Source organism: Grus americana, chromosome 2, assembly GCF_028858705.1.
Source record: "Grus americana isolate bGruAme1 chromosome 2, bGruAme1.mat, whole genome shotgun sequence".
NCBI lineage: Eukaryota > Metazoa > Chordata > Aves > Gruiformes > Gruidae > Grus > Grus americana.
In genome coordinates this window covers 9,222,473-9,234,709 of record NC_072853.1, presented here as the reverse complement: position 1 = coordinate 9,234,709, position 12,237 = coordinate 9,222,473, and the positions used below count along the sequence as shown (strand labels likewise).

At 42.3% G+C, this 12,237-nt stretch overlaps 1 protein-coding gene across 1 annotated transcript in view; it reads left to right on the top strand.

The window, feature by feature from the left end:
• The first annotated feature begins 5,952 nt into the window (after positions 1-5,952).
• The window catches only part of TG (thyroglobulin), a 160,268-nt gene continuing 153,983 nt past the window's right edge, over positions 5,953-12,237 (top strand). The window contains exons 1-5 of the mRNA XM_054815965.1: positions 5,953-6,019; positions 7,659-7,767; positions 8,665-8,762; positions 9,189-9,392; positions 9,746-9,905. Of these exons, the coding sequence (XP_054671940.1) occupies positions 5,953-6,019; positions 7,659-7,767; positions 8,665-8,762; positions 9,189-9,392; positions 9,746-9,905 (638 nt within the window). The remainder of the gene's footprint in view (positions 6,020-7,658; positions 7,768-8,664; positions 8,763-9,188; positions 9,393-9,745; positions 9,906-12,237) is intronic.

Sequence of the window (12,237 nt, the reverse complement as noted above, 5' to 3'; positions counted from 1 at the left end):
TCTTCACTGAAACTTAAAAGACAAAACAGATCCAGAACTGAACTGGAGCTTGATGTAAAAATCAACAAGAAGAATAGGGGGTGGGAAGCACTCTGCGAACAGGAGATGCGTAACAAGAAGTGTGCAATCAGGCCATCTTGACTGCCTTGCCCTGTTAGTAGTTACACGGAGGTGCCGATGCGTGAAGGGGGTGCATGCAATGATGCCGTTCATTTGCAAACAGGACCCATCTTTGCCATGTCAGTTTGGAACCATGGGGTTTCTCTCTACTGCTTAGAAATGTTGCAGTACATGCACCTTAATTTTGGAGTGCTTATTAAGGTCAGAGGCTTAATCACTGTCAAAATGCCCATTGCTATCCTCACATTTTATTAGCTGACACTTTTTTTTTCTGTTGTACTGAGTCCATATGGCTTTAGGTGATGACTTTACAGAGCACGTTTGAAATACTTCAGGAATGGTTTTTATTATACTATGTTATGTCCTGGGTGCTGGGCCTGGGGGTCTGTCTTTAGCAATAAGTATTATACACTATGTGTATCTCTTTATATATGGAAAATAAGTATGGAGCATGTAATGATGGTGAAAATACACTGCACAAAGAGCAGATGGTGCATTTGGCAGCCATTCTGCATCAGCCTGAACAACTCGAATAAAACATTGGAGACTGCACGGAGAAAACGAACTAGCGTGAAAAATCCTTCAGGAGTGAATTTCCCTTTCCGTACACACCGGGCCTGTGTGTAAGCAGTAGATGACCCAGCCTTATTCTATGGATTGAACAAGTAAAGCTAGTTCAATTGCTCTTTACTTCAAAGAGCAGCCTGCCTTCCTTTACAACTGGCCAGGGCCACCTCCGTTCAGCTGTAGCCTGGGCGTCAGTGTATTGTCACCACGCACTCTGAGAGAGGCAGCAGGGCACTGTCGTTAAATCTTCTATGAGAGAAGCGAATTACTCTGTGATTTGTTTTTTATAATAGCAATAATGTCGACTGCATTCTAATACAATAAAGGTCTGTTGAGATTGTTAACGTGCCTGGGCTCCCGTTCAGTGGACTTTTGTTTTGGTGAGCTGGCGGGTGCTTGTATGTGTTTTAAAGCATTAGGGAATCTTCAGTTGTGTTTTTAGCCTCTAGTCAACAAGTTTCCATGCAGTCATCGACACTCAGTTATTCATACACATCACAAAGCTTTAAGGAATCTTCAGTTGTATTTTAGCCTGTAGGCAAATTATGGAGTCACTAAATTATTTACAGTACTGAATTACTTACTGTGTGGCACAGTAATTAGAAGATTGTTGTGTTCCTGAACTGCTTTGGTGTTTAACAATTTCAGGGTTTGGGTTTCACAACGCACTCGGTTCTTGAAAGACAACGTCTTCCAACAACGCGTTCACAGTGATGGCAGCCCTTCTTGTGGGCAGACGTCTGCCTTCCGAGGGTGTTTCTAGTTTTGTGCCTTGGTACAATGTCATTACAAAATAACTTCAATTTGCTTTCAGTGACTTACATATTGCCTACAAACTGTTGTACGGGACACTGTTGTTGTAGGAAAGAAAGAAGCAAATGATACTAAGAAAGTTCCTGTCCATGTCCCGTGGGCCAGGGCACAAATAAGTGACAGGTGAATGAAATCAGAATTTAAATGAGTTAGAGAAATTTTTCTGTTGTTCACAGCAAAAATAAATATAATCTTAAATATATGAGCAATTTCAAAAATTGAATTCTGAAACATATTTTAATCATTATTGAAGGAACAGTCTGAAAGCAGTCTACTGAATTTAAGATACAAGGCCAAATTTAGATCTTGCAGGAATACACTGAAATGCTTCTTCTAATTAGCGGACTTACTGAAGAAGAGGTTTCCTGAGAGAGACCAAACATCTAGCCAGTCCCGTGTCCTATCTTTGGTAGAAATAAGACGTCAGCATCAGTAGAAACATACTGACTAGAAAACATCTGTACAAATTGGTCTTTCCCTTAACGTATCTTTCACTTCTGGAAAACTGAGGTTTCCTTTACCGAAATCTTTATGAACACCATCAGTTTTACCAGTCGCAGACAGATCTGTGCTCCGTGAGTTGAATCCATCTTTTTTCATTCATTTCTCTCCACAACGTCAGGTGGCATACTGAATTCCACAGCTCCGTTGTGTGGCACAAGCAGTTGTGTTTGCCCTTGAGCTTGCTTTCAGACTCCGTTGGCTGTACGCGGTTGCCGTCAGTTCAGAGGAGGTTAAATATTGCATTATCAGAAAGACCCAAAGTAGTTTTGTCCTACCAGCACCAGAAGTTTGGCACCCTGTGCCTGTCCTTGCGTGACTGGCAGTGTCCTTTCCGACTGCATTAGCTCGCTGTTGTCAAACATTGAGTGGATTCAGTGTGCGAATCTATCCATCGTGCCACTGCCTTCTGCCTGGGGTCTCAACACAATCTGCATCCCAGATGTCGTGAGAATAAAATAAATATTTTTCTCTGCCTTGCATCGCTATGGTACTATTAGATAGAGGAAAACTGTGTTATCTCCGATGGATAAGTAAGAAAGAAGCATTTTTACCTGTCCTAGAAATGGTTCATTTCTGCAGGGACAAATTCAAATGTTCTTACGTGGGCTATTTTAGGTTCTTTTGTCACCAAAGGCACCTTGCCAGACTGTAAATTGTAGCACAAAAAAATTGAGACGTCCTCTGCCTGCTTTTCCGATCTAGCCAATTTTAGTACAGAAGTCGCTGGAACTTCCCCATCATTCTTTCAACGTGAAGAACGTGTCATGCGTGAAGTGACTGAAACGGGTATTATCTGGCAGGGCTATGCTTTTTTTCCTCATCATCTTTTAATTTTGCATCACATGAGGACTTTGTAAACCTTAATCAGAGATGATGGAGATGAATGCTTCACAAGGTCTTCTTATTGCTCTGTGTGCCAAAACCATGTGAAGAAGATTGAGACGAAGGTCTCATGCTTGGGAAGAAATGCACCAGATGTAAAACATAGTTCTCCTCTATCTGTGAGTGTAATCAGTTCCTAACAAATGGTGTGAGTCTGTGATTTCACATAGTTTCCTTAAAAGGTGAGAGAGAATTATGCAATATTGGTCATCTGTTTAACACAGAAAAGCAGTTTATTATTTAAAAATAAATGAGCTAATTGATATGGACATCATTTGACAATGTTTTCAGTTCTTAAAATTTTTGCTTTCAATTTGCTGCCTCGCTCAGGAGGCTCCCTTAAGTTTGTTTCTTAAAGTAAGATTGGTTTCTCAGGCTCAAGTTTTATTTGGGTAAAAGCAACTTTTCTGTGGGTGTATATGTTTACATATTCATATACAGGCATCATTTAACCGTGGGCTTTTCAATATGTAAAAATCACAGTTGCACGAGCATCTTTTCTGCTAAGAAAGTGTATGCAAAACTGGAACAATGAATAAATGATCTGCTTCTCCCTTGAGGTTTGTGATTTCAATGTTTCATCACACTGACATTTTTGTTTCCCCCAACAATTACAGTCTGGATTGGGTAGCTTTTTGTACAACAACCAAACCCCTTGTTTCCAGTGCTACAGCAATGATTTTGAGGACACGTTAGTTTTAAGGCCAAACTGGCCACAGGGACCTTTTCCACTTACTTTTCTCCCCTTCACTGGTGAGCTAATTTAAGATATTCTTCCATCTTTTCTCCGGTGCTAAAAATAGAGGTCAATTCCTTCACTGAAGGTATGCAGTGAGGCTTTTCTTTATTTGAATTTGACCAGCCATATATGACAAGTGCCTTTTTTTTTTTCTCTGAAGAAGATGGGTTGCGCATATTGCTCTGTAAACTTTTTTTTTTTTTTTTAATCCATGGGCTATTGCATCCAATTGAACTTGCGTCTACAGAGATGCCCATCTTGGTTTGACGCACATCTAGAAGTGGTTGAAGTGATGCCGATTGCCAAAACTCACTCACTCTGTTTTTTAAGAGACTTTTAAGACTTGGCTGTTCTTTCCACCTGCATAGTTTTCTGAGTGTTTCTGAAGGAAATAAAAGTAATCTTGGGAATCCACATTATGTAGATACTGCATGATTTGTACTTCTTTCTGTCAGTAACAGCCCTTTGATACCTCTGCCTTACTCTGTTATCAGCTACTAATGGCCCTTGGTAGCAAAGAATAAAGGAGGAAAGTGAATGGCTACCATGACCAGCTTGCTTCTCCCCCCATCTGCTGTGCAAGGAGCCTGAATGACAATTTTTTACTAATTTTAGAAAGCTGGACTAAATCAGTATCACACTTACCGCACCCTCACGCTATGGATACGTGTCCGTGGCCTGGAAACACCGTCGTGGCTGTAAGCACCGACCCCGGAGAGCCCGGGCACCGGGCTGGGCTGTGCCTGGCCCCTCTCCTGTGACCGCCCCACTGCACGGGGGGTTGGACACAAACCTGAGGCTCTGGAAGCATACCTGAGTCGGAAATAAATGTCGTGGTCAGACCTCTCATAATTTAACCACCCCAGCGCTAGTGCTGGCTGTCCTCTCTTTAGTCTCATTCCTTTGCTCCACATGCATGTTTCCCTACAAATGCTATGCTAATCCAGAAGTTAATTTTCTTTCTGTGTCTGCTTAAGCAGGGCTGTTACAGAATTTTTCTTTATGCCTTCAAAGGTTGCCTTTTTTTGGTCTGTCATCTACACTGGAGGCGTTCTTCATCTTTCCCCAGTTTGATATTTCTGCTATTAACTTTCCTCAAGTCCAGAGTAGGTTGCTTCAAAGTCAAATACAAATACAGTCCTACTCATTTTAAAAAGACTAACCATGCTACAGCAAGTTTGTACTGCTGTTTGAGATCACGTTCAGCATGTATAACAAGCCCTGTAGCACTGTAGTGGTCTACAGCCTAGACAGAAGGATGCTTGAGTCACTGTTAGCGCAGTCTTGGTCTGTAGGAGAGCATCAATAGAGTTGTTTCTAGACTGCCTAGTACCCATGAATCACAAAGAAGAGCGCTGCTGTCACTTTTTCTTGAAATCAGCCAAAGTCCAGCCTCAAACACGTGCTTCTGTTACTATTTATCCCTTTGTCCAACAAGCTTTGCGTGAGAGTGAGGTCTCATAATTCCTGGTGCAAGTAAATGCTAACTAACAATCATAAACGTTGGACGAGTAAGAAATGATACTCTGGAACAAAGGAAATCATATTTCTGATATGTTTTAGGTTCAGGATCTTGCATGTGATTAGTACCGAAAAGCTGGATTTAACATGCTTAATGGTTATACTGATCTGGAGGTTATACACCTGGAGGACGAAGCCCAAGAAACTAAGCTGCTTCCAGTCAGATACCTGTGGATATAAAAGTGCGCGGTGCAAGTGGGAGTAAGAGCAAAAGGTTGAATGCAATTGACCCTGACTCTCAACTCCCTTCACAGTCAGTGGAAGCTGTCTTCATTCTGTTTTCATTTAATAAATATCCACATTGTGAATTGTATTTGCTCGTAGTGCCGCAGTGCTTGGAGGTCTCACTCCTGCCTGCCCCCTCAGCAGGCTGGTCTCTCTGGAAACACAAACTAATCGTACTTCTGATACAGAGCACGAGGTCTGGTTGCACCACGCTGCAGGTGAGAGCAGGAGCTCTTGGCTGGGGTCGTGTCAGTATGCTCAATTTGCATGTCGATTTAACTTGGTCCCCCCTGTGCCTGCTGCCGCTTGTTCTCCTCTCCGATGGCTGGGCTCAGCAGTGCTCCCTGGAGCGGGGATGAGAACTGGCTGAGGAGAACCACGAGGGCAGTTCCAGGTGAATGGGCCTCTTGCGGTTTTCTCAGAAGCATCCCATGCGTCACTTGCCCAATTTCGTGGCCAGTCTACCAGCACATAAGTGAACCCATCCAGGTGATGTTTGCTATAAAAAGGCAGGTGAAGGCTACCTGGGGTGTGCAGGGCTGTCTCACTGACAGAAGGGGATGGAGCAATCCCATCGCAAGATGGGCTCCATCCCATTTTGCACCCTTCTTTGCTGCTTTATTAGCTTAGCAGCAGCCAATATATTTGGTAAGTACACTTGTTCTTTTCCTTTGCCTGTGTCCGGTAGTGACTGTGCTCCTGCGATCTTTGTGCCGCTCTGCGTGTTATTCTGACAAAGTATATAATGATCTTGAATCTTGCACATTGCAAACTTAGCTGGTTATTGTGTGCTGTGCAGAGTGAGTTTGGGCTCCCGGTTAAATGCTAAGCTATAAGGATCTTTAAATGGTCAGTGTTATCTGACTTCAGTACACCTGGATTTTGCGTGGAAAAAAACCCGTTTTCTGGAAGAACAGGCTGGACTAGAGTAGAAGCTTGGGTAGGAGAAGGTGGTGCTGCAGGGATGTGAAGGTTATATGTTCTACTTGTATGTGCCATCATCTAATTTGGCTTGAAGTTTAACTTAAGATACTGGATAGTCTGAGTGCTGTCCCCAGTTCTTTGGTCTGAATTTGAGAGTCCTGCACAACAAGCAATTTGAATCACCCATCAATCTCTTAACTCAGATGTCTTAGTAGACTGTAGCACCATACAAAGGGATCTCCACACATCCCAGAGCAACTGGCTCAGAGTCACGTTTGAGGTGAAGATGGTGAGGTCTGCCTACATGTGGATGTCTATAGGTGAGCTAACCTGACCTAAAATCCCTTTACAGTCTCATGAAAATTTTCACATGGGCTTAAGGGGACACAGTAAAAACCGGCAGAAACAGAAGTGATTCAGCAACCTTAGGTGCACAGAAACCATCTGTGGTTAAAGTAGTCCCTGAGCTGCAAATTATCAGAGACTGAAAAGTATTCACAATACTTATGATGTATTGGTGGTACTACATGTGTGGTCACACTCAGACCAAATCCTGGATTAAGTGAACCTTTGGTCTAAATCGCTGTAGCTGTGGTTTTGTTTGTTTGCAGTATTTTTATAGAACTAGTCAGCGGAATAAGAGCATGATATTCATCATATATTGACAGAGAAGGTGTCAGATCAACTAATCTGTTCTGTAAAAAAGAACCTACTGAATTTCATGGTTCTTCTAAAACAGCATCCAAATTTGGTCTTGAATATACTAAGCACTGAAGAGTCAACTGCTTTCTTGCTAGTTGGCTTCATTGATCACTTGCCCTGGCAGAAATTTAGAAGCGCTCCTAATATGAGTTAGTCTGATGCTAACCGCTAGACATTGATCCTTTTTAGGTCTTTTATGAGATTAAGAAGAAATACCTCTCCTTTTGGTAGAATAGTGAGTGACTTAGTTTCAATAAAGAATACTCATAAAACATTAAGTGATGTGCGTGGTTATGGCAAAGGGCTTTTTTGTGGTGATAGCCACAACTAACTCTGAGTACACAGACCACCTAAGGTACCAGAAAATGATAGCTGTGCCAGTACAGAACAGAGCTGAAGCTAATTAAATACAGGCCTGGGAAAGGGGTTCACAAGCATCTCCGTCATGTGCTTATCCTGCAGCTGGCAGCCCAACAAGTTTGTTCTGTACTTCCTTGTGCTGCCCCATGCAGAAATGCACGCAACGAGCAATGGGGAAGCAACCAGGGACAACGCATGAACCTGAGGCTTTTACCACGCAGTGTTGGCACTAACAGGGTTTTGATAAGAACAAGCTTGTGGTGAAACCACCCTTATGTGTTTACCTTCTTGCTGCTTTCAGAGTACCAGACAGAGTCCCAACCGTTACGCCCGTGTGAACTTCAGAGGGAAAAGGCTTTTTCAGGAGGAGAAACCTACGTCCCTCAGTGCTCAGAAGATGGCCAGTTCAGGTAACTTGTCCCTACTATTATTCTGCAGTTACCCAACATGACCTTTCATTACTAATGAAAGCTTTAGCATCAGTTTTGAAGAGCCTCCGTATCGGTGGACTGGAGGGGGAGGGGTGCAGGAGACCAAAGGGACTTCATTGAGCAGATCCAGCCTCTCCTCAATGAATTCCATGTTGCTGGAAATAATCTCTGGGTTAAAAAGTCAATCTAATATTAATAGGCTAATCTTGGCAGCATTATTTGCATGTTAAATACTTGGTGCAGGTTGTTGTGTAATGCAACTGCTGTCTTTCTACTCATGCTCATGGGCGTGTGGTCTGTGATCAGCATGCCAGCTGGCACAGCTGAGCCACGTTGACTTGGAGGAGTTATCCACCCTGCTCTAAGTGGCACAGTTGAGTTTCCTTCTAAAGGCAGTAAAGGAACTAAAAAGCACATGGAGAACAGCGATTTAGAGAGCAGTGTGTTGCTTGAAGATGCAAGAAGTTAATGAGTTAAAGCTGAGACTGAGGGGAGTGCAAATTGTAATGCTTTCTACTATTATCTATTGTTGCCTAGGGTGGGGGACCTTGACCATTCTAGATTTGACTTAGAAAAGGTCTCAAAATGTATGGTAAACCTCAAATCAGGATTCTGTCCAAACTACTTGCTTCCTGAATGACTTCAAGTCACTTATCTGTAATTCTTGAAGACTTCAGAAAATTGCTAGAATTAAGAGCTCCCATCAGGTAGACCCAGGTGATTTAGAGGCACCAGAAACACGGCCCTTTCTGATTCCATTATTTGCAGTATTAAAGTACTTGAACTTGCTTGCCTTGCTTTATGTTTCTGTTTATGTCCCATACTGACTGAGGACTCTGTCACTAACAAAATAAAATATGTTGTGCTCTCCTTTAGGACAGTTCAGTGCAGTAGGAATGGTCTTTCCTGTTGGTGCGTGGATGAGAATGGCACTGAGGTACCTGGCAGCAAACAGAATGGATATCCCATGTCTTGTAAGTCACAAGTTTCTATTTGTGTTCAGATTGGGTTTAAATCTGCATTTGATCTGCTGAGATCAGGAATAGGTTAGCCCCAGACTTTGATGGTAATTTGTGGGGTAATTTGATGCTAGTTTGTGGTAATTTGCTGGGTCTTTCTAGTGGAAGTTCTGGAGTTTCTTTGGAGCTGATCATGGAAACCTGATACACCTGGATGGTCTGTATTCATGAAGGTCACAGTAATGTAAATCATGAATGCAAGATCACCTTAGTGTATTGGCTTTTGAGTTGAAGGGCTTCATCCCCATCCATGGTGGATTTCTGTGGATTTCATGACGTCAAGTCCATCAATGTCCTGAGAAAACTCAGCTATTATCTAAAAATAAATGATTCAATGCCCAACAAGTACCTTCCTCTAACTGCCCCTCTCTGGTACTACAGGCTTATCCTTTTGCCAGCTGCAAAAGCAGAGGATCTTGGTGAGTCGATACATCAATAGCAGCAGCATCTCCTACGTCCCTCAGTGCTTGGATTCAGGGGCTTTTGATGCAGTGCAGTGTGACATGGAGCTGGGACAGTGCTGGTGCGTAGATCCGGAAGGAATGGAGATTTATGGCACCAGGCAGAGAGGAAAGCCAACGCGGTGTAAGTAATATTCAACAAAACAGTGGGTTTTGTAGTGTGGGAAGGTTTGGTGTGAATGAAAGGTGGTAGATCAGGAGCCTGCACACTGCAGCCTACACTTACCCTGTAGAAGTATAGATGCTTAACTGAGGCATTTAAGTCCCTGTTTCATAGAATCATGGAGTATCTCAGGTTGGAAAGAGGCCCATAAGGATCATCGAGTCCAACGCCCTACTTCTCATAAAGAGAATACGAGGCACCTAGGTGTCCATGTTCAATACAATGAATCTAACCCCCTTCCAAACCATAGGGTGTCTATTCAGCTCTCCGTGGGAAGTTAAAACACCAATAACCATTACTTTTTTTCCTGTCAGGTCCAGGGAACTGTGAGATCCGAGATCGTCGCATTCTGCATGGGTTTGGGGAGAAGAGCCCACCACAGTGCTCAGCAGATGGAGAGTTCCTGCCTGTCCAGTGCAAGTTTGTCAACACTACAGACATGATGTTTTTTGATCTCGTTCATAGTTATAACAGGTAAGAGTGTAGGCTTCTGAGACAGGGAGGCAATCCTGCATGTCTCTTCAAGTCAGTGTCTTGCTGCATTTTTTTTCCACATGAAGCCCTTCTGTGACCCCATATGATGTTATTTTCTGTTACTGGATGGACCAAGTAAAAAAAAAATTTTCTTCTGAATTACATTTTCTTGTTTAGAAAAGACTGATATTCCATCCCTGCAGTCTAATCAGTGTGTCCTTACACAGCAGTAGATACTGTATTGCAATCTACATTTGGAAAAGTAGCCAGGGCTACCTTTCAGATAGACACAAAAGAGCAAATGAGAAAATGTGGAAGGAAGAGAGGAATTCAGATGTATACGTGATGTAGGAAAGATGATTCCGCACGGGAGATGAAAACAGATGGACAGACGGACAAGTGGCAACATGCCAAGAGCAAGTTCCACATGACAGTGGGAAACTGCCGTCCGTTTAGGCAGTGCCAGCGTTGCTCTCACAGGTGAACCAGCAAGTGATGAACGGGCGTGCTGACATACAGACTGGATTTGGGTGGTTGGAGCAGGCTGGGGAAGACTTCAAAACTCTGGATCAAATGCTTGTCTGTGGGAGCAAGAAGCCGTTGTCCTGTGGAGGAGCTGGGAATTAATGCTCAGGTGGAGAAATGAGGGGTGGGCAAGGGGAACTGCAAGGAGAGGAGGGTTTTTTTGTGAAGATGTTCAGACCCTCTAGAGAAAACTTCTGGTCTCTCGTGAAGTGCCGTTATCTTGGCATCTCAGTCAACACATTTCTCCGGTGGAGGGCAGTGGAGTAAATGTAATGTCTCGTTCTGACTTGGCTCTGTAGGAGCAAAGGCGTTTTATTGTAAATGTCAGTTTTGCTGGTCTGAGGGGTTTCTTTTTTAATTTAAGCAAAACTGAAAGGCAGGCCCAAATACACAGTGCAAATTTGTCAGAGCTTCAGGAGAGGTTATTTTGGCAAGAGCAAAATAATCTGGCTGTTTTGTTTGTTGGCCTATGGAGTGTAGAAATTCTAAAAGAGCAATTACAGAGGAGAAAGCAATGCTTTAAAATAACATTTTTTTTTGTCCCATTGAGAGATTTGTCTGCAAAGGCCTGCAAGATTGGGTTTTTCTTGTGTTTGTATCATGTAATTAATCACAGCAGGATCATTTCACTCCCAGCTGTCTACCTTTCTAATTACGGCATTGACTTAACCCATTACCATCATATCTGAGTATCTCTGGTCATTAATAGATTTATTTTCACACTGTTCCTGCCTGAAATGTCATTATCCTGTCCCATAAAGAGGAGGCCAGAATATGGAGTTGAAGGGATGAGTTCCACAGCAAAGGACTATAGCAGAACAGGGGTTTAAACTCATATTTTATGTTCATGTAAAACCAGTGAAGCAACTTTCTTTGGTTCCACAGAATGATTTTTGAAATCTAAACATGTCACACTAACTCCCTTCCCAAATTATTTCCTTACACCTTCTTAAATATTCCAGAATAAATCAATATGTTAAAAAAAAAAAAAAAAAAAAGGAGAAATTCAAAGGCTTAGAGCTAAGAGTTTCTTAAGAGGAACACTTTTGTAAAGAAATATGAACCAAAATTTTCTACCTTACCCTGGTGACTTAGCCACTGTTAAATTATTTTATACAGACTGTGCCCAGGTCCTAATTGGAAGGGCAGCCATAAAGAAGGCCCTATAGCAGATTGGGGAGAAAGATCAAAAAATCAAAAGTCAAGAAGGATCTTTTTACTTTCTTGCTATAATTTTCATCAGACTGAAGACCTTGTGCCAATGTCTTTATCTCAGCTCACTGGAGGTTCTGCCCTATTATGTATTATATTGTTGGCAGTAGGGAAAAAAAAAAACAAAAACAGAACGATTTGATTTTCTCCCTCTGTTTCTGAATAGTCAATGAGAAAGGCAGCTATAACTTGAGCTGCACATATGAAATGTAGAAGGTATTACTTGCAAACCTGCTTTTGAAGATCAGTAATGAATTATCTTTGCTGGAAGCCAAGAGCAGAGACTCACAGTTGGAAGAAAAGGTCAACAACCTCACATTTATTTACTTTCCCATATTTTTGCGTGCAAGCATTCTTGTTGAAACACATGGATACACTATAAATTTATCCATAACTTAAATATAGTCATCTTTGCTTCAGCCATTTTTTTTGGACTAGGTCTGATAGATGAGGTACTCTGTATTATCACTTCTCATCTCGGGGGCTGTGATTAAAAAGAGGCTGAGAAAAGACAAAAAAGCGGTAGGAAGTGAGTTTTCCAAGTAAGGTGAGCAAAGTTCTGTCCTCTTGTTTGTGTGGGCCTAATTTATACCTG